This window comes from Hemicordylus capensis, chromosome 2, assembly GCF_027244095.1.
Source record: "Hemicordylus capensis ecotype Gifberg chromosome 2, rHemCap1.1.pri, whole genome shotgun sequence".
Taxonomy (NCBI): domain Eukaryota; kingdom Metazoa; phylum Chordata; class Lepidosauria; order Squamata; family Cordylidae; genus Hemicordylus; species Hemicordylus capensis.
Window position 1 is genome coordinate 409252219 of NC_069658.1, and position 22928 is coordinate 409275146.

General features: G+C 42.6%; 1 protein-coding gene across 3 annotated transcripts in view; it reads right to left on the minus strand.

Moving 5' to 3' along the window:
• Positions 1-635: 635 nt before the first annotated feature.
• The window catches only part of MAP2K6 (mitogen-activated protein kinase kinase 6), a 147166-nt gene continuing 124873 nt past the window's right edge, over positions 636-22928 (minus strand). For 2 of the 3 annotated variants that reach the window (XM_053297358.1, XM_053297360.1), the window contains exon 12: positions 16840-22069. In XM_053297358.1, coding sequence (XP_053153333.1) covers positions 21992-22069 — 78 coding nt within the window. In that variant the 3' untranslated portion in view covers positions 16840-21991. Of the gene's footprint in view, positions 2446-16839; positions 22070-22928 lie in introns of those variants that run through there. The other variant, XM_053297359.1, reaches the window with a different exon arrangement.

Sequence of the window (22928 nt, forward strand, 5' to 3'; positions counted from 1 at the left end):
ACACAAGTAGTCACCCATCCAAATGCAAACTAGGGTGGATGCTACTTAGGGGTGTGCACAGAACTGGCTAGCTTGGTTCGGTTCGAGTGTGAACTGTACTCGAACCTGACCGGGCCAGTTTGGTCCGGCCCCCATCGCGCCCCGCCAGTCCAGTCCAGTGTCGCAATTTTTTTTTTAAAAAAAATTGCTAACTGGTGCAGGGGGTTGGTTCTGGTCCGGACAGAATCCCCGAACCAGTTTGCACATCCCTAATGCTACTTAGCAAAGGAGACAATTCATGTTCATAACCGCAAGACCAGCTCTCCTCCCTAATGTTTCTGTACTAATCAAAATTGAACATTAGACCATTAGGAAATTGTTTGATAAGACTGAATGGGAAACAGTTTTTTAAACTACATTATACATTGTAGGTAACATGGCTGCTGAGTAAAATGGCATCCCCATGTCCAACATGTATTGAAACTTACCCAGAGTCCTCATGTCATCATGCTGGGTTTTTCTCTGCCCTCATTCCACAACATTGGCTTCTACAGCAAGTACAGGAAAATGGACAACGTAATAAGGCTGGGACATAGGATACATTTTGGGGCAAGATGAATGGATTGGAGCAACAAAATCACTCACAGACCAAAATATTTTAAATTAATCATAAATCAAACACTTTATTTTTCAGGTGAAATTACAAACTTCTTTTTAAAAGTTTTATTTTCTAAACATCTTCAAATAATCAGTGGCACATCTGGTTAGTAAGTGATACATCAGGATAGTATGCAATTTCATTCAACCTCACAGTCAGTGTGTCCATTTGCAGAATACCAGTCACCGATTACTAAACTGGGACTTGCCCTCACCCCAGGGATGTATGTATACTATACTATTATTCGGTTTAAGCACAGAATTTAGCTTGGGGTGCAGAAATCAGTATCTGGATGGCCTTGCTTTCATTTCAGAGTCCATGGGCAATGTCCAGTGAAATCTCAAAAGCTGAAGTGGGACCAAGCATAATTTCTAGTGGTCAGGGCTTCACAGTCTTGCTGATCTTCTTAACCATAGCCATATGGAAAGAAGAAAAATTATGCAAAATACATGCAAATGAGTTCAGCTTGCAATTTTTTTGAAAATTGAAGAACCAAGATTTTCTTAGCACAGAATTCAGGTCACACCCATCCAGAATTCGTGTGTGAGTGTGCATGCCTACACAGCCCTACCGCAGCATATCTCATTATTGGATTGGGAGAATGATTTAGTCAAACGCCACTGACACCCAACCCAGTTTGGCAACAGGAAAACAGAGGCTGTGTTGGGGATGAGTGTGGAAATTTGAATAAATATTATTTGAAATCAAAATCAGCAACATATTGCCCGGAAAGCTGAAGCAACAGAGGTGATCTGGAGTAAGCCTATATGCAAAGCTTGTATTGTGACTACTTTTTAGCTTAGTACCTTGCCCTAATATATAATGGAAGAAAGGAATAAATAAGAAAGGTAGTACAACAGAGCAGCCAACTAGCAGCCTTTGATCCTCAGGAGAGGCTTCTCATGGGAGAGGGCACAAAGAGCTGCTGTGGGGAAGAGGGGGTAGGGAACTTCCAATTGTTATTCTTAGGATCCAACCCACTGTAATGTTGAGGATATTTGTTGTGGCTCCTGAGAAGTTCAAGGGTGGATCCCAGTAATCCAAGATAAAGCTTGCTTAAGATGGAGATATCCTTTCCCCTTTCCAACTCCCAGTCACAAATTGGGACCAAGGGAGTTCATCTTGTCTCAAAAGGTTTAACAATTAAGAGGTTAAAACTTGGTTAGTAATAGTAACAGCAGCAACCTGATCTGGGAGGCCACAAAGGATTTCTTGAAGCTCCTGAAGAGAGATGGGGAGAAGCTGGTGCTATGAGGCATCTGTGAAGTGATGTGAGGTAAGAAGAGTAAAGGGCTATTAGCAAGTGAGGGCGATGCTGCAGAAGTAACCGGGAGCCATGGCTCACAGTCATAGGAAGATTTTTCACATCATTCTTATGCTTAGCAACTATGGCTACCCAGTATTGCAAGGAAGTAGTTTTCCACTACATATGGGATAGCAAGTTAGTTTCAGAGCCATAAGACAAGTGATCAGCCCAGATACTACAGGATTACTATAATGCAAGCCTCTGCACTCCAATACTATGGGGATCCAGCCATCAGCCACATATACAAACATCTGCATTAAAATGGAAATAAGTTTTTTAACCTCTTTTCCCCCTCTTAAGATCTACATACAAATCAAATAGATGAAATCAAAATGGGATCTTTCCAATGATTCCATGAGCTTTAGTTCAGTCCTAATAAGCTTCGGACTCATCATACTTGATATTATCAGATCACCCGGGACATTCATGGGCTAGAGTGAAGATTCTCCTCAAAAAGGTTGTCATAGAATGCGGTCTGCAGCTAGTTTCTTCCTCACAATGCCTGTTTGAAGAAAATGGAACTTGCACAAATGAGAGAAAGGGCAGCATCATATCCAACATTATTTAACCTCAGCCATTTCATTTGTCACAATGTGTTCACCCTTCTAGAAAATGAAGGCATTTATACATACGTCTGAAAGCAGTTTTAGAACGTCAACCTCAGTTTTAGACCGTCAACCTTATCCTGACCCAGCAAGAGCAATTCATGTGAGAGAACAGATCCTTCAGCTCAAACAGTGCTGAAAAGATTAGAAATATTCTCTATTTCTCATAACAGAAGGTACACAGTGATTGGTACTTTCAAAAACAAGTGGAAACATGTAGCCACTCTCCTCTCTCCCACAATAGGTCTCTTTTTCAGCAGGAGATTTTATTTTCTCACAGTGGTGGATACATAGCCCAGTTCTAAGTAAGAAGAATAATCAAATTATACTTTTTTAAACAATGAAGAATCCTCCCTCCCTCTCACATACAATAACAGACCTTTACTTGTTTCCACCTACTTTACTCTAGATGGAAAACTGAAAACATGCAGTTTTTAAAAAACCAAGTAAAAGACTGAGGGAGATATCTGGATGGAGAGAGAGGGAGAGAGAGAGAGAATGCTGAAACATGCAATGCCAAAAATGAGTTAGAAGTCTAGCCCCAGCATGTCATTCATTCTCTCCACCAAACTGCTCATGGTTATGGTGGTGTTTGTCTGACGAGGAACATGCTGTAACCATGATGGCAGGCACTTCCATGATCAGTAGCCTGGATTGCCATGCGTTGCTGATCACAGAAGTGCTCACCATCATGGTAACAGCATTTGCCTCTTCAGATGAACACCGCCATAACCATGAGTAGCATGGTGGAGAGAGTATGTGATGCGTCAGGGAAAGACTTTTGGCATTGTAAGTGCCTGGTGGGGTTTTTTTTTTTGGAACATCCAAATCTGGTCTCTTGGTCTGATCCATCACCACCACTGAGCTGCCCTATTACAGAAAGCAAAGGCCAAAGGAATGATGGGTGAAAGAAACAAGAGCCTAGGAAAGGAAGAAAGCAGGGACCTGAGAAGAGAGAGAAATGGGAGATGGGGGTAGGGCAGCCAAGACAGGATAGCTGGAATTAAGAATGTTTGAAGAATGTGAAGAGAACAGGCCCAAAAATAGGAGTCTGAGAGTGACAGGATTTTTTAAAAATTATTTATTTAACACAAATGGATAGAATTGGCAAAATGGATAGAAGTGGCAAAGAGTTGCATTTGGCCAGGAGATACCAAGATGAGGAAGGCTCAAGTTCACACACTGATTTGAACTAACCAGTCAAATCTTTGGCAACAGACCCCTAGCTCCATTTTCTCTATCAAACATCCCTAAAGAAGTGGAACACAGAAGATTCCCCATGCCCCAGATAGCAACAAAGATATTTTATAGATCAAATTACACAGCATTTGCCCCAAGCTTCTGGGCTGATCCTCTTTACCAACTGTGGTTAGTTTGCTTGACCTTTATTTATTTACACACCACCCCAGATTCATATCTCTGGACGGTTTACAACACATTTTTGAATGCAGGAAGTGGCCTGTTCCTGAAGGGAGCTAACAGTCTATGGATCTGAAGTGAATCAGTATATTGAGTGAAGAGCTACATTACATCAGAATTATACATACATACAAAGCAAGCCACAAAAAAAAGGTGGGCTGGGTCAGATCGATCTTATTTGGGATTATACTCTCTCTCGCTGTCTCCTTCAGCAAAAGTGTACAGCACACAGAAGAAACAACAATGAAAACTGGAAGATGCTCAAGCAACTATCGTTGTTAACCAAAAACACAACCTTCAGCCAACTTCCAAAAGGGCTTGGTTAATATTATATATATTTAAAAGTGTAGCCATCTCTGGACCCAGAAAGGAAAGCAAATGTAACAAAAATACCATGAAAAAAACCATAATTCATGGTACATCTGGCCTCGCCAAAGCCACAGAAAAACTGGAAATCTCTAATTGGTGCCTGATCTTGTAATATTTCCATGCCTATTTCCAGATAATTTGAGAGGTGCTCCGAATGTCTATGGAACTTTGTGAGCCCTCATGTTTGGCCTCAACATGTCTCAAAAATGAATCTATAATCTTTCTAGGAAGTAGATTCTGTCTGTACATGCTCACGATGTGACACACCCCAACTACGTGTTATAATACGACGACCATTTTCTTCTATGGAAAGTATGCACCATGATTAGGCTGTGGCTATATTGCTATACTGGGCACTGCTTGAAAGCTGTTACCCTTGTTTGTGCTGAGGGATTAACAAATGCATGGCTCAAGAAGCTGGACTTTCAGGCTAAACTGTGCACTACAGAGTGCACATATTCTTCTCCATCCCTGTGCTCAAGGGTTCCTCTTACTAATAATAGTGAGTAGGTGTAGTATGCTAGAAATACTAAACACACATATAGAAGAAGAATTTAAACAAACCGTCCCCGCTATGCACTGCGGCAGGCAGGGTGTGTACACTCGCAGTGTGTGCGTGCCCTCATGGTGTGTGGAATATTGTCCAAACCAGCCCATAAGGAGTTTGAACATTCAATCAGCACTAGCCATCAAACCATGCCCTCCTTAAACCCAGATGCATACATACATGCCTACACTCCTCCTCCTCTTCCTTTTTGTTGGAGGAGGTGGAGGCATTGTAGGCATCAGACATAGCAGCATACTATTTGTGGCCCATGTTGTATGGTGGGATTTACATGGTATTTCATGAGAAAGACTAAGAAATGTCAGCTTAAGAGTAAATTCCATTCTTCCTTCCAAGGCTCCCATACTCACTCAGATCTACTGCCAAGAATCAGTGTGCTCTTAAATATCATCACCAAATTGTGCTATGTTATAATCCAATTGTGGAAAAGTCCCAGAATGCTCCTTTTCTCTTGCTCACAGAATGGCAACCCCTGACAAAAGGTACATGATGATTGTTGCTTGATGACTGGTCACAAACGAGAACTATGACATTTCAAATAAATATGGCTTCACTCCAACAGTTACATTTTAAAATCTGAGGATGTAAGTAATAGTGTTCTTCATTGTAAGGCCCAAGGACCACTAGCAACTCCCATCAATCCTAAGTGCAGTGCCCTAATTCTTTATTGGGCTGAGAGGAATACTCTGCAGTGTTTCACTGACACCATGCAGAGACAACCATTCTCACTGTGCAGTGCTGAGCTTTGCCCCACACTGAGTAGGTGTGTGTGTGTGTGTGTGTGTGTGTGTGTGTGTGTGTGTGTGTGTGTGTGTTAAGGGAAATTGAGCCCTTACACCATCTTGGAAGGAAAGCACAGAGTGTTCTGAAGTGTAGTCCTTCTCAGTGCTCTCTCCATAGTTCTCTTGAGAGAGATCTCTGTCTCTTTTTAAGGCCCTCCCAGCATTAAGAAAAGTGCAGTACTATGGGGAGATGAGCACAGTGAGAAATGGCTCTCACACTGAAAGTTTTTTACCATAGTGGCCCCTGCTTGCAAAATAATGAAGATCATTGAAGAAATACAGTAATCAAAGGCTGAATATTTATTTTAAAGTGCTATCCTCTCTCTTTGCTCTTGTATATTATGCCTTTCAGATTAGACTGGCCATTAGATGAGTGAAAAAGTTTGTATAAGGATCACAGTCCTACCGCCATGACAGCAGCTCTCAGGAAAACCACATCCCCTTAGTCATCAAGGCCTCCTATTACAGTAATGCAGTGTGCTGCAGTGGAAAAGCACAGGGAGGCTGGATGGTCCTTGCCTCTTCCAGTGGCGGAAGAACTGCCAGCACTGGTGAACTCAAGCTGGACTAGTAACTTTTGCTGAAAGGGGAGATTTGGAGGTGGGCCATGACTTGCCTGGGGTAGATTCAGCTGGGGTAGAATTCAGCTGGCTCAGAACGAAGCTGGGTTATTTTCCAATTTGCAAATAATTTTTCCAATTAACTCTTGAACAAATGCTAAATGTTAATTGTTGAACAAATGTTAAATTACTACTGCAATTCTGTTAATAAAAATAAATATTTTTGAAAAGGTTCACAACTTGAAATACTTATGTGTTTAAGCACTTTTTAATCCCATTGACTTCAATGCTAGCCAAGAAAAGGACCTAAAATAAACTTTGTGCCCCTGATTGTGCCCCTGATGCCTGTGCAATGGATTTTACATGGGTAAATTACAAGAGGCTTAATTAAGAGAATTCAGCAACAGCATTGGGTATTTTGGAATTGGGTTTGTTGTGGTGATAAGATGCCAACCTGATCAGATAGGTTTATTTACTAATACATTGTTTAAGTCTAGAAGGGAGATGTATATTTATCCAGTTAAGCCAGGATAGGATTATTATGAAGCAACATCTCCATACATAACTGATATGAAGCTTTATTATGAACGTGAGTGGCTTAAATACAGTGGCTGACATACAGACTAACAAAACAGTGCCGCTGTTGATGGTTTCGATTAATGCAGCACCGGCAATCGTGTGTGTGTGGCGGGGGGTGGGGGGAGTATGAATTTCAACCAACTCCCCTTCTCTCAGAAGTGTTCTGTGCCATCTGAAAATATGTTCATGAGGATTGTGCAGCCCTCAAGGACATTTTTATTATTTTCATAGAGTGCTTCCTGAGGAAGGGGAGACTCAAGTGCTAGTGCTGGCTACCAACCCCAAACCTGAATATTTTATTTCAATATAGTGCTTGGAAGGAGGGCTTCTGGAGCAGAAAGGAGATTTTAAAAACTTCATGATACACATCCCCCTCCCCACCACAACTCTCATGCATCCTCTAGCAGTTAAGAGTTGAGGAATACTAATTCTCTCTTCCCCTGGTCCTCCATGTCCTTTCATTTTGTTTTTAATCAACTGACATCCCAGCTCAAGAGCTCTCAACATTATGTAGATCCTGGAAGCTCATTGGGCCATATTTGAATATATCTTCATTTACAAACATATATACTTCAGCATACCTAGGGAGACTCCAGGATATGCAAAAACCACTACCTTAGTGTGTGGTGGCCCTGTTTTACTTCCAAGTTGATAAGTACTCAAGTGCCTGAGTTTGTAATGAAAAGCAACATGCTGGACCTACTACAAATGTGGGACCTGCAACCAGATCTCTGGACCTGGGCACTAGTGGGAATATCTCTACCCTGCTTCTGAGCCAGGAGAATGTGTGTAGTGGTTAGAGTGCTGGACTAGGACCGGGGAGACCCTAGTTCAAATCCCCATTCAGCCATGATACTTGCTGGGTGACTCTGGGCCAGTCACTTCTCTCTCCGCCTAACCTACTTCGTAGGGTTGTTGTGAGGAGAAACTTAAGTATGTAGTACACCACTCTGGGCTCCTTGGAGGGAGAGCGGGATATTAAATGTAAATAAAAATAAATTTTTTAAAAAATTATCTCTGCACAATTCAAGTTTTCTTAACCTTAAATTATGTTACCTTCTTTTTGGCAACTTCCAATATTTCTTAACACCACTCATTTCTAGGTAAAACTGATTTCTATCAATGATGGGCAATAACTATTTTTGATGCTATAAAGACATTCATAACTAACTCTTTAACATAGTCTAGGAAACTACTGCCTAGGTAACTCAGGAGAATAGCTAATGGATAATTAGTCTCTCTCACTGGATGTACTCCGTGATTATGACTGTACAGTCCTACCTAGAACTTTTCAATCCGTCTTTGCAGCATGCCTTGCTTCAACAATGGCACATCCCAGTAACCCTATTAAAGCAACAGAAGAGAACTTTGTGGTTTTAACACACCCCATTTAGATGCAGGAACTTAAAAGCAGGAAATGTTATCTATATATTTAATACACTAAGGTCGTGCGTGGCAAGCCCTGCCCCTGCTGCAGCCGCAACCAAAGCCCCACCCCTGCTGCAGCCATGACCCATTGTTGCCATCCTCTCCATCGTCATGGGGTGGCTTAGGGCGGGGCGGGGAGGTGAGACAGAGGGCCTAGCAGGAGGCAGCAATGGGCGAGCGGAGAAAAAGTCTGAGTGGTGAGAGGGGGTGCAAAGGCCAAAGGGCGAGCGGGGGGAGGAATGGGCAAACAGGGGAGAGCAACCGCTGTGGGGGGGGGGAGAATGGGGGAGGGCAAAGGGTGAGCAGGTGGGAGAAACGGGCGAGCAGGTGTGTGGGGGGGAAGCAACTGCCGAGTGGCAAGTGGGGGTGGGGAGAGCACAGAGTGAGCAGTGACTGGGGGAGGAACAGGCAAGCGGCAGGTGGGCAAGTGGCAGGCAAAGCAGCTGCCAAGCAGCGAGGAAAGGGCGAGCAGGGGGAGGAATGGCGAAGTCTTTGGGGGAGGCTGAGCTGGGGCGGGGAGGCCGAGTGAGAGGGCCCTGCCAAGTCTCTGGGGTGGGGAAGGTTGACTGAGGGGGCGGGAAAGCTGACTGCACGAGCATACACATGCTCTGTGCGGGTTCATCTTGTATTTAAGATTACCCACAAATATTTATGTAGGGCAGAACTGAAGTGCGCACGTCCAAGAAAAGAGCAGGGAAGTTTCCCTTGCTAGGGGCCCCACATTGTCAGGCTTGCAAAGCAAGTAGCTATCCCATTCCCTTGCAAGTCTGTCAAGCCTACACACCAGAAAGGAACTTTTTCCTGCCCTTTCTTCCTTGCTGAGGGGGAAAGTGAGGGCATGTCCTTCAATGGTGGCCAAGTTGACACAGTTGTGGAACAGTCAACAGTTTGAGGAATTAAGCTGCTTTCTTTAAGTGCAGCATACTTTCTGCCTAGTTGTCCGCTAGCTATGGCCAAGGGGCTCTTGCTCACCCACACAGCCCAGGCAACAAATAGCTCTACCTCTACTGGAAATCGCCTGCGTAGCAACAGGAGGGGGCAGAAGCAATCATAGCAGCTATGTAGATACCTCACCTCAAGGAGCCTAGAGCAGAAAAAATGCAAGAGATACTGAAGCAAAGTGAGGGCGTGTGCCTATGCTCTGCACAAATTCAGCCAGGATTCCATAGCAACCTGGAGAGCACGCACGCACAGTCCTCCTGTACTGCCCCAGGCCTTTAAAACAAATCACTTCTTTTGAGTGCATTTTAAAAGAAGTCAAATTCTACAAGCCTTGGGGTCCGCTCATGGCCCCTGCACAAATAGGAAAATATTTCACATTTGATTATGGATGGTCCCATTTACCTCCAAGTGGATTGGGACAGAGCCACCAACTTTGCTATGATTTTTCTGTTTACAAAATTGCATGAAGAAAAATTCAGGTTCATTCATTATTCAGAAAAAGCATTCAGATTTTTCTGCATGAAGAGGTGTTTACACAGATTTAGGCTGAACTTGTTGGAATAACGAAGGTAAATGAAATATATCCATGGGTTGGGGGTGGCCAGAAATGACCTTGGAGGTAATTTCCAGCCACCATTTTGAGCACAGGAGACATTTTGTGACTTGTTTAATTTCAAGAAACCCACAATTTTTCATGGAATTTGAGGACTTTGGGGCTTTGGGCAGGGGAATCAATTAAATCAAGAAGGCCCACAGACCACATTAGGGCACTTTATTTGGCCCATTGTAACTTTTCTTTTTTTGCTACTTTTTAGTAATTATTTTTCAAGTCTCAGAACATAACCCCCATGATCCCATTGACTTCAATGTTTTACTATCTGCAGTTTCATTACACAGGGTAATCTGTAGAAATGGAACCTGTGCGAATGAGGTCCCCTTGTAATTTGAATGGTTAAAGTGATCTTCACATAATGCCCTTTGATAAAAGGTTAGTTTTATTATTTTCTTGAATATGGTTGATAAAAATATTTTTTTAATTCTTGTTTTTATTTTTATTAGATAGTTGTAATCTAATACGGAGTGTTGCATGTATGACTATCTATCCGAGGGGCTGAAGTAATGGATGTGTGCTCGATGTAAAAAGCTCCTGGCTCTCGGAAAACAAGTTTGTTCCCTCGGAGCCAAGGTAGCTGACCTGAAGACCCTCAAGGATATGACAGAGGCATCCCACTCTGAGGCTGACAGCTTCTCTGCTGTCATGGAGAATGCGGATCTCAGGGAAGGACATAAGTTTGAGAAAGGGGGGAATGCTCTCTCAGAAGGGACCCCTTCCTTGGGTGATGTACCCATAGCCTCTCACACAGAGGATACTCCTCTGTGGGTTGGGTGCCTCCAGGTAGTGGGTGATTCTATTGTTAGGGACATAGAGATATGGGTTTGTGACCCACATACAGACCACACCATGTTTGCCTGCCTGGTGCGAAGGTTGTGGATGTCATGCAGTGTCTGGATAAGCTGTTAGGCAGTGCTGAGAAGGAGTCAGCTGTCGTGGTGCATGTCGGTACCAACGATGTTGGGAAATACAGTCAGGAGGTCCTGGAAGCCAAATTTAGGCTCCTAGGTGGCATATTTAAGTCCAGGACCCCCAGGGTAGCATTCTCTGAAGTGCTGCCTATTCCATGCGTAGGGTGAGAGAGATAGGCATTGCGGAGGGGTGTCAATGCGTGGATGAGAAGTAGGGCCAGGAGGAGGGGCTTAGATTTGTTAAGCACTGGGATACATTTTGGGACAAGATGAGCCTGTACAAAAGGGATGGGCTGCACTTGATGCAGCCAGACTGCTGGCGCTTAAAATCAAAAAGGTCATAGAGCAGCTTTTAAAATGATGCCCGGGGGATTGCTGACAGGAAATGAGTGGTATCTGGCTCAGCAAGCAAAATCTGCCAAGGTGTGAGGATGCAAACTTTTCAGATAAACCAGAAGGGGACAGAGTAGAACCAAGAGTAGAGCAGATGGAAACACATGGCAGCTTATCAAAAAGGTCAAATGACAGTAAGGGAGATAGGACATGCCAGCAAGAGGTAAGCAACTTGGTGTATAGGTATTTATATGCCAATGCCAGAAGCCTCTGAGCCAAGATGGGGGAGCTGGAGTGCTTGGTTTCCAATGAAAACATAGATATAGTGGGTATAATGGAAACCTGGTAGAACTGTGAGAACCAGTGGGACACTATTATTCCTGGATACAAACTCTACAGAAAGGACAAGGAGAGGCGGATTGGGGGTGGAGGTAGCACTGTGTATTAGAGGGACAGAATCCAACAAGCTAGAAAACCTAGGAGGACCAGAATGCTCCACAGAATCATTATGGGTGACAATATGACTGAAAGGAAATGTGTTACTAGGGACATGCTAACGCCCTCCAGATCAAAATGCTGAGAGGGACCTAGAGTTGGGGCAGCAAATAAGAGAGGCATCAAAGAGAGACACAACTGTAATAATGGGTGGCTTCAATTACCCACACATAGACTAGGCAAATTCAGATGTGGGTATTGACAGAGAGGCCAAATGTCTAGACATGCTAAACGACTGCCTTAGAACAACTGGTCCTGAAACCAACCAGAGGGAAGGTGACCTTGGACTTAATCATGAGTGGTGGCTCATGACCTGGTGTGGGATGTCAGAGTTGTAGAGCCACTGGGGAAGAGAGATCATAGTGTGATCCAATTCAGTTTATATGTGAGTGGAGCACTGCCAAGGATGTTCAACACCAATGTGTTGGACTTCAGAAGAGGTAACATCTAAAAAATGAGGGGATTGGTAAAAAGGAAGCTGAAAGGGAAAGTCAGAGGGTCAAATCACTCCACAAAGCATGGAACTTATTTAAAACCATAGTAACAGAAGCTCAGTTGGAAAGGAATATATACCAAGAAGGAGGAAAGGTACCTCCAAGTTCAGGAGGGCACCAGCATGGATAACAAGTAGAGCCAGGGAAGCTATAAAAGGGAAGAAGACTTCTTTCAGAAAATGGATGTCCTGCCCAAATGAAGAGAACAGGAAGGAACAAACTCTAGCAGAAGAAATGAAAAGAGACAATAAGGGATGCAAAAAGAGTGTAAGCAGCTTATAGCTAGAAGTGTCAAAGGGAACAACAAAAACTTCTTTAAATATATCAGCAGCAGAAAACTTGCCAGCGAGTCAGCTGGACCCTTAGATGATGAGGGCATGAAAGGGATTATTAAGGAGGATATTGCAGAGAAGTTGAATGAGTTCTTTTGATCTGTCTTCATACCCTCTCTGGACCTGAGCTTCTCAGGTTTAGAGGCTGAAGAACTGGGCCAATTTGAGGTGATTAGAGAGGATGTTCTAAGCTGTCTTGAAAAACTAAAAATTAACAAATCACCAGGGCCAGATGGCATCCACCCAAGAGTTCTGAAGGAACTCACACGTGAAATTGCTGAGCTTTTTGAAACTCCCATTTTCAAAAGGGGATGGGGGGGGGGATCCGTAAAAATACAGGCCGGTTAGTTTAACTTGGGTGCTGGGTAAGTTGATGGAACGCATACTTAAGGACAAATTTGTTAAACGTCTAGAAGAACAGGTCTTGCCGAAGGAGAACCAGCATGGCTTCTGCAAGAAAAGCAGAAGCCTCACTAACATTTTGGAGTTCTTTGAGAGTGACAATAGGCATGTGGATAAAGGTGATCCAGTTGACATAGTATATTTGACACAGTATACTTGGACTTCCAAAAAGCTTTTGACAAAGTTTCCCACCAAAGGCTCCTCAAGTAAACTTAGCAGTCATGGGATAAGGGGACAGGTTCATGTGTGGATCTGTAACTGGTTGAAGGACAGTAAACAGAGGGTAGGAATAAATAGACAGTTTTCACCATGGAGGGAAGTCAGAAGTGGGGTCCCCCAGGGATCTGTACTGGGACCAATACTGTTTAATATTTTCATAAATGCTAAGTAGCAAAGTGGCCAAATTTGCAGATGACACTAAACTAATTAGGGTAGTGAAATCCAAAAGAGATTGTGAGAAGCTCCAAAAGGATTTCCCCAAACTGGGGGAGTGGCAACAAAACGGAAAATGTAAGCAAGTGTAAAGTGATGCATATTGGGGCAAAAAACAAACAAACTCCACCTTCACATACACACTGATAGGGTCTGAGCTGTCAGTGACTGACCAGGATAGAGACCTTGGGGTTGTGGTGGACAGCATGTTGAAAGTGTCGACTAAGTGCATTGCAGCTGTGAAAAAGGCCAGTTCCATGCTAGGGATCATTAGGAAGGGGACTGAATATACAAATGCTAATATTTTAATGCCCTTATACAAGTCTATGCTGTGGCCACATTTGGAGTACAGTTCTGGTCAGGGTATCTTAAGGAGGACATTGTAGAACTGGAAAAGGTACAGAAAAGGGCAACCAAGATGAGCCTGGAGCACCTTCCTTATGAGGCAAGACTACAGCCTCATAAGACTACAGCCTCAGAGGTGAATATGGGGAGACATGGTAGAGGTGTATACAATTTTGCATGGAGTAGAGAGTGTGGACAGAGAAATTTTCCTCCCCCTCTCACAAGATTAGAACCAGGGGTCATCCCATGAAACTGAAGGCCAGGAAATTTAGGACCAATAAAAGGGGGTACTTTTTCACACAGTGCATAACTGATCTACGGAATTCTCTGCCACAGGATGTGGTGATGGCCACTAGCTAGATGGTTTTAAACGGAGCTTAGACAAATTCATGCAGGATAGGTCTGCGAGTGGCTACTAGTCTGGTGGCTACAGTCTATCTCCAGCCTCAGAGGCAAGATGCCTTTGAATACCAGTTGCAGAGGAGCAAGAGCAAGAGAGAGGGCATGCCCTCACCTCTTGCCTGTGGGCTTCCCAGAGGCATCTAGTGGGCCACTGTGTAAAACAGGATGCTGGACTGGATAGGCATTGGGCCTGATCCAGCAGAGCTGTTCTTATGTAATTTTCCCTGAAAAGGGGGGCATATTAGCTTAAAATGCACTAGGATTATTGGTCTACTATATTAAGCATATCTCATCTAGATTTCTAATCTTTTGTTCTTATATCGCAGTTATATGGATTTCAAAACAGGGTTAATCCCAACCTATCTCACCAGGGATGTTGCAAGGATGCATACAATGATTGCCCAGCAAAAAATGGCAATATAGACATGTTTACCAACAACAGTAGTTGTTCAAATCACTTCTGCTTGCTTGCTGCATCTGGACAGGCCTTGACAAGTTATCTTGGATCTGGGAGCCAGCCAGAAAATGGACACTTGACAAAATTACTAAACTTAGTGACGGACATTGTGGAATGGGGCAGTAAATGAGCTTCTCTTTAATCCTTTTACAAGTGACAGATTTAGATGAGAAACAGGGTTGCCTGAGACACAAAGATTTTTATGAGACAACTGTACTTTTGAACATCATTGTCCATAGTTAAATTTCTAGGTGCCATGGCTCCCTGGCACCTACAATTTGTTAATCCTGCTGTAGGATATCCAAACAAACATTTAATGTGGTGAGAAGAAAAAGTAGAGAACTAAGCTGGGTACGCAAGAATTCCTTCTATGAAAGCCTTCTATAAGTAGAGGGTTTGCCACAGGAGTCCAGTCAACTGAAAGCTTCTTTCCTTTGGGGTGGACTGGCACATTAACATATATCATTTGATGACTGGCAGCTGAACTTGTATTGTGCTTGAGATGATGCCAGGAGACATGAAAGCCCCATCTGCAATGTTTGGTCTGGGATGGCTGTTGCACATGTTAAAGACAGATGTTGCAGTCAGTGTGTGATGAATGTCTGTGTGTGAATTCACCCCAAGAGGAAAATTCACCAGTGCAGGAAGTTTGACTTGGGGATATACATATACATTCTTAGACCACAAAATATTTTAAAGCATACGAAAGTGTCTTGTAGACTTGGGCATACATATTGGATCCTGCATGCACAAGCATTGCAATCACTTCAAGGGAAGGGCAATTTCCAGGCATGCACAAGTTTGTATATGAAACTGCCCACCTCTACCAAGATGAACATTGAAAGATGCTACACACACAGGATTCCTGTGCACACTAACATGCGAGTTCCTAGGTAGTTTGATAACTCTTCCAGTGTATACAACTGATAAATGTTCAAGGTCACATACAAACTGAAAATCAAGTAAAATCAGGAACCTAAGGAGTCCCTTTAGAAGGAAATTGATAGGTACTATTCTATTGCGGGGGTAGGTGGGTGTCAAGATGATGAGATGAGATATCATGTGGGACTATAAAACTGCCTTCCTCTAGAAACACATCTGTCTATCATTTTAAATACCACAGAGATGGCTTCTTCCCACCTTCAGGTGTATGACTGCAAGTTTGATTGCCTATATTCCACTACAGGGGGTATAAGCTACCAGAACATATGTTATAGCTTAGATTTGCCTAACTGCTCCTAGTGCAGGCCCAGATGAAATAATAATTAGGAAATGCAATCCTTCCTGCATGAAAAATATCTGGGATTTTACAGTCAAGGCAGATAGCAAGAGTACAGACACATCTTTTATGCCTGGTTCATAGTTTAAGGAAACATTGAGCTTGGGGAGGCATAAACACAGCAGTTTGGATTGTAAAGTATGCAAGTACTTTATAAATATTGTAATATTACTGTGCAGAGCAGCGAGACATTAGATTTCATAAGCACAAATGGCTGTAGCACTGCAATGAGAATTAATGAATGGAGCTGGCCACACAATGCAATAATGCACAAGGGCCAGAAATTTCCATTCACAATTCTTTATTACTCTACAATGCCCGTGGTTTATTTATGTATAGGAAGAATTCTCAGCTGGTGAACACTGGCTTTCATATAGCCAAGAGAGAGCTATAATGGTTTGCAACAACTAAAGATGAATTAAGATAAGGATTGTGCAGCAGTGAACATGAATTATGTATCCTGTGAAAGATTTTGCCTACTAAAAATTCAAACATGCATGTAGTTCACTTGATCACTTTCATGCTATAAAATTACCACTCATTCCTCTCCATCAAAGGGAATTGCTTGAGTGAACTGTAAAAGGCTTAATACATTGTCTCTGACAATGGTCATTCTGCCTTTGAGTAGAGGCTTTGCTATAGCCATCATTGGGTGGGGGAGAAAGGAGATGAGTTCACATGAACCAGTGCACCAAATCAAATACTGTGCAGCTGTGCAAGACACCCTTCCAACTTGTTCCCCTGCAGAAAATATGTGCCCCCATGCAGCATCACACCAGCAGTGTCAGACTGGCATAGGACATATGAGGGCAGGTCAAGGAGGGGCCACTTCCCATAGTCTACCCTTAGAGAGTTAAGGGTCGAAACCTGGAAGCAACATTCACAATATTTCAAAGCACCAAGTTGTTGCACAGTCATTGCACCTATGCTGTGAAAACATGTAGTTGGGTGAACACTGTCTATGGATCTGGGACTTCAATACATAAAGAGTCAGTGTTTGTGAAAGTACTTCCTTCTTTCCCTAATAAATACACAACAGTGGTTTTGATTCACTGATTGTTTCCCTAACACACACACACGCACGACCAGGAACCTGAGCAGCAAAATTAAGAGAAAATGAACTCCCAAAGTAATTAAGAGGCTAGAAAGAAGGATTGTGATTTGTTTTTAATGGAGATAAGAGTTATGCTATCATGGTCTACACTTGGAAGCAGGAAATCATCAAGTAGCATGGCATGAGATGAAAGTAGTAACACCATGTTGAGAAGAATGCAACCATTCCGGGTTCAGCAAAGGAAGAAGGCAACAGAGAATGTGTGTACAACCCCAAAGTCAGCCCTTTTCCTTCACAGTTCCAAGGAGTACTCACAAAGGGATATGCTACTGCTTTGAAAGCTTCTAGGATATGCAAACAAATGTGCGATAGTTAGCAATATTGGTTAGCAATCAAAAACTGTGTTCTACCCGGGCTTAGGAGCTGTGTGTTCTCCCAATTTTCAGTTGTGTGGAAGCAAGGTAGGAGGAAAACCTGGATAGAAGTGATTATGGGGATGCAAGGTAGGAGGAAAAGCTACCCAGGTTTTCCTCCTCCTTTGCTTCCACACAATCACTTCTACCCTACACAGTTCTTGATTGTATGAATAATCTCATTATATGAATGCCCAGTACATGGAGAATGCAGTGTTCATTAGTTTGGCATCATACATGGCAAGATGTTCTGGTGTCAATAATAAGATCCAGCTCTGTACATATACTGTGCCTGGCTCCTCACCCCAAAACCAGAAATATTTAAACAATGATATCCCATGTCTAGAGCCAGCATCACAATTTGTCTTCTGTGGCAAAGAATTGATCATCATTTTACAGATGAGAAAGCAGAGGCAAGGCAATAATTATTTGCCCAAGTGAGCACATGTGAAAGAGATATCGTCTTCAATAAAATAAAATAAAATAATAAAATATTTAGAGCACCTAAGCAGTTTAGGAATCTAAAATGGGTTAGGAACTTCAAAATTAAAGATACACCAATAGAATTTAAGCTTCTCAGCACCAAACAGAACAGCTGTTTTGCATTACTATCCTCAGGTGCCCTCAAAAAGCACTACCAGAACCAATTCCATACATTTGCAGCCCAATCCTATGCAAGTTTACCTGGAAGTAAGTTGCATTTAGTTCAGTGAGGCTTGCTCTTATGTAACTGTGCACAGGATTACAACCTTAAAGGACCTGCAGTGAAAACTCCCTTTAACTTCCACTTGATAGATCAAGGGGTATATCAAAAGCTGAAGCCTCTGGAATTAACTAAGCCTGGATAAGCTTCAACTATTGTTTGATTGTGACTACCACTATGTCATCTACCACCATGTCACTCCATGTGGCTGGAATTCAGAGCTCCTTGCAATGATCCAAAAGTGACTCATGGCCACTTCACACATAACAGATTTCCCATAAGAATCTCATCTTCATACAATGAAATTGTGCATACACTGTGGCCTAAGACAAATACTTGCCTGTCTATTTTCAGATGATGGGAAGCTGATGCTAATTAGATTTTCCGATTTCTTGGGGATCACAGCCCCTGCCTCTGTCTTCATCTCCCAGTACCAGGCAGGTTCCCAGCCAACTCACCCATTAAGTTAACCGCAAACAAAAGACCCCAATTCTCCCAAAAGAGCCATGCCAGACATGTTGCCAACAAAACTAGAAGATGCATTGGTGCATGCCTGTTTGAACAAGATAGGTTGCCAGGGCAACAAGCAGGAAATGACAGAGGAGACTTAACAAGGGCTCTTGCAAGGCCAGGAAGAGGACACACTCTCGTGAGAACATATAGATGGAGGTTGAGTACTGCAGGGAGAGCGGGGGGTGGGGGGAGCTGGCAGTGATGCTCCCAGGAGAGGAACCCTGTCCCCTCTGTGACCAAGATCTCCAAAGAAGAAAAGCCTCATATCAAATTTCATGTGTAGGTGGTGAAAGAGAAATCTAAGCACTCATCAGATGTGATGGTACGTATGGAAGATACCATTCCAGTATAGAAAAGAGGGTGTATCATTTGTCACATGTTAAGCTAAGACATGAGCAAAGGAAGAATGAAAGTCCTGGGAGTTTCTGATCAAAGACCTGTCAGTTTCAGCAAACAAGTACGAAGAAACAACCTCCAAGCTATCATCTGGCATTCCCAACAGCATCAACCTCAAAGAGTTGTTTGCAATTAATTTATATTGCCATTGCAATTCCAATAAAAATCACAGTCATGTAAATTGAACAAAGCTAATGAATAATCTAACCCCTACACAAAGACAACATAATCTATACAAAAATATCCCCAGTAGATGCCTGTCCAGACTTTTCTTGATAGCCTTCAAGAATGAAGATTCTGCTAAGACGCACTGAACAAGTGCATCTATATTAGTTTTATGCTTAAATTTGAATCTGCTTTCCTGAAAGTAAAACCTATTTATTCTTGTCCTGCCATCAGTGGACTGTGCGATCAACTATTTTCTCTCTCCATTCCCCCTGCCCCCGCTTTTTAGGAAATGAAAATGAATAAGAATTTGGACTGCATCTTAATTGCTTCAAAATATCTGCAGAAACTTATGCTCATTAATATGGTATGTGAACTTTCAGACAAGAAAACACTAGTTTTAAGTTTTGATTAGAAAGGACAGATAACCTGGGTGTGCTTTACTCTTAGACTCTGCAAGGGTCTATGTGTCTGCCAAGAGACAAATTATACTAAGATATTGTTGACAAAAGAACTCCAAAGCACCTAAGTGACTGGGGAACTTAGGCTCCACATTCTAATGCCTACAATAAAGCCTGAGGCATGTAGTGTTGATTCACAGAGCAGTAATCTTTCTAGACTGACTTACTGCAGACAGCACTGGCATTCTTCTACTATTGGAAACCAATGGGAGTATTAATATCGGCTATTAACACTGATCCTATCTCATAAATCCAGTCTGTCTGTTACCACAGCAGTCAAATAAAGGTGTTCTGAGGTCAAGAGGATGTGGCGTCCAAACGAGTCTCACTATTCCAAAAGGAAAGCAGCAAAAACAATCTCTAAAACAAGCATCAGATCCATATGTAGGAAAACCAAAAAGCTGGTTTTAAATGTCATGTTTTTCAAAGTGAGAATTGATGCTGGAACTAGTTCTAAAAACTGGCTGGCTGAGCTCTAGCCGCAGCTGAAGACAATCAATCAAAGCAGCTCAGAATCAACTGTGTATGGGCGGGGGGAGAGCTGAAGAGTGAGAAGGGGGGGGGATGCACGTAACTTGGAAAACTAAGGACAGGTTACAAGCCATCCTAGGCCTTTAAGCTTACAATGAAATGTGAACCCACCTCATGTTTTGACTGTAAAAAGTCTCCTGAAAGGTTTCCAATAGACACGCACACAAGGGACCAGTTACACTGTAAAACATGGACTGCAAGAAAACAGGACGGCAACTTCTTTGAACTAAGTTTGTGCTACAAATACTAATGGTCTGGATCATCACCTGGTAGAGCCACTGCCTGAATTCTGAGCTGGCATCACACTGATGCCATGCCCTGTACTGAGGCAGAAAGGACATGCCCTAATAAAATGATGCTGTCCCTTGTCCTAGCAAGAGTACTAGCACTCTCCCTCAATACCAGACTTAGGCAGTACAGCATCCTTACCATTATGAAGAATTAACTCTGTCATGGTTCAGTTCAGAAAATGGAATCGCTCCACAAGCAAAACAAGCTCTGGCATTCTTAGCAAAACTGTAGTGGCCTCCATCAGCAAAGGCCCTGGTCTTGCTATAGGATACCAAACAAAGGGCAAGACATGTCATAAAATAAAGGATTCATGAAAACTGCCACCACGATACTGCTGTGACTGAAGGCAGAAGTATGCTCTGTGCAGCTACCAGACTACATATATCTCTCCAAGTCAGTATTTGGCCTTAGGAGGCCAAAACCCTACCCTTATGAGTAGGGCTTTTCTTTTCTTTTCTTGTTTAACAAAAACATTTAAGATGAGGGCTAACACATCTGCCACTCTTATTAATTTGCAGGGAATGAGGGGAAAGTAATGAGGCAAATATTAGCATGTGTGTGTGAAATGTGAGTGTCCAAGATAGGCTCTGTACACTTTTTTGCCAGTTTAAAAAGTGGCATTGTGATTCTTTTTTCCACTTGACTTTGCCCCTTACTGAAATACATCTCTCCATGCTGTTCCTCCTGGATTCTGTTTTCTTTCTTGGAAACTCCCTTTCTCCATGTAAATGCATTGAATGACCCATGGACTACAACCAATGTATAGGGCTCTTGCTTGGTTGCAGATCACAGGTTCAGTGCTGTAGGCCATGGGTTCACCACTGCTTAGTCAGCTGTCAAATTACTAATGCTGCTTCTAATTTTCCATAAATTTATATATACACATACACACATAAATATATGTTTCCTCTCTGTTAATCTCAGGTCTTGTGGGAATGTAAGGAGCCCTAAACCTTTGGGATATCATTATTCATTGAAGACTGCAGTGATCTACAAACCAAGTGAACAGGATAAGACGACACCACGAACAAGAATGCAAGAAGCCTCGAATACTTGCAAGAACACCATTTTCTCCTGGCATCTCCTAAAAAACGATGCAGACCTTCCTAGGCATTACCAGGCCATCTAACATTTAAGCCAGAATCTTCTTTGAATTTAAATAGTCCATCAACCCATATAATATGGCCCATGCATTATCCTTTTCCTAGTGAAGCCGTATAAATACTCATCCTTCGTAGCTGTCGTCATCACCCACTGTTCAATTCTCACATAAGAATAAAAACAAGGATTCTACTCAAATCAAGCACTTGACATAAATATTAAAATAATGGTAGCGACAAAATATAACTATGTAGAACTTCATAACTACCGTAGCACCTATTACCATAAACAAAAGCAAATGTGGTTTGACAGGGAAGAAAGGAAGAGGGAGCTGTGGAGATGGTTAGAGAAATCTTGACTGTCATTTAAATATTTAAATCACTCTTTTTAATTTGTGTGTGTGTGTGTGTGTGTGTGTGTGTGTGTGTTGTTGTTCAAGGTTAACAACCTCATTAAAATTCATTTCACTAACCAGTTCATTCTATGTTACTATGGAGACCAACGAACCCTTTGTTTTAAAAAGCCACCTTCAAGAGCAGAGGGCTAGGATTTTACAAGATTTGGCCAGTGGCAGGTTCTCCTATTGGTTCTCTTGTGATGAAGGCTGCCCTGCCACATGCCCCTCCTCCTAAACCACCAGTCCACAGAAGGGCAAAAACATGTACAAGTCCATTTTTCAGTTTCCCAGGATGAGTTTGACAAAAGAAGCCACATCTGTTTCTTTGGATTCGTGCAGGGTGAAGAAAGGGTGTTGCTAAAAGGAGGGGGAAAAGTGGAGTGGGGGGAGATAAGAAGAATTGCATTAGAAGTTTCCACTCAAATCTTGATGTACATTCTAATTTTCCCCTACATTAATCATGAAAAATAGCACAGCGAATCTCAAACACTGTGATAATGAAAACCATACCCCCCACCAGATACTTTTCCAATGGGACACATAACAGAACCACATTCATTTCAATAATGTTACTGCCACAAAATAGGCAATGTCCTCCTGTTTTAAATTGCTGTGTTCTCTTGTTGATTGTTTTTAATTTTTTTCTTAAAAAATTTTCTGAACTGTCTAGAGATTTGGACAACATATAAATGAATAAATAAATTCCTAGCCAAATGAAGCCCCAAATATTCCAAGTTCTTAGAAAATCAAAGCTCTACCAGCACTGTCATTAAAAGGTCTGCCATAAAAAGCCCTTGGGTGCTATTCATACAATAAATTCATACCACTGAATTGGGTGCAACTTGCCAACAAAAGCATCTGCTAAATGTTTCCTTTTAAAACTACTTTCCACATCCATAGTTGTTCTTAGTGTAGAAAGTGCTTTTCAACCCAATGAAGCTACAGTATACTCATGATCGGGTGGGTAGGCAGGGTGGAACCTGGCACCCCTACACGCCCATTTGCTCCACACTGCACAAAACAGCATGGATCTATGAAGGCTGGGACTCATTGTCTCAGCTTCCAGATATCCCACAATGCAATGCACGATGAGCAGGGTGCATTGGGGGAATCCCCCAGGAGTTGGGCACCTGACTCTGTGCATGCTTGGGTTGCATGCAGCCCAAGCACCCACACTACCCCAGCACTGGGGCTAAAAGTAGGGTTAGGCGGATGG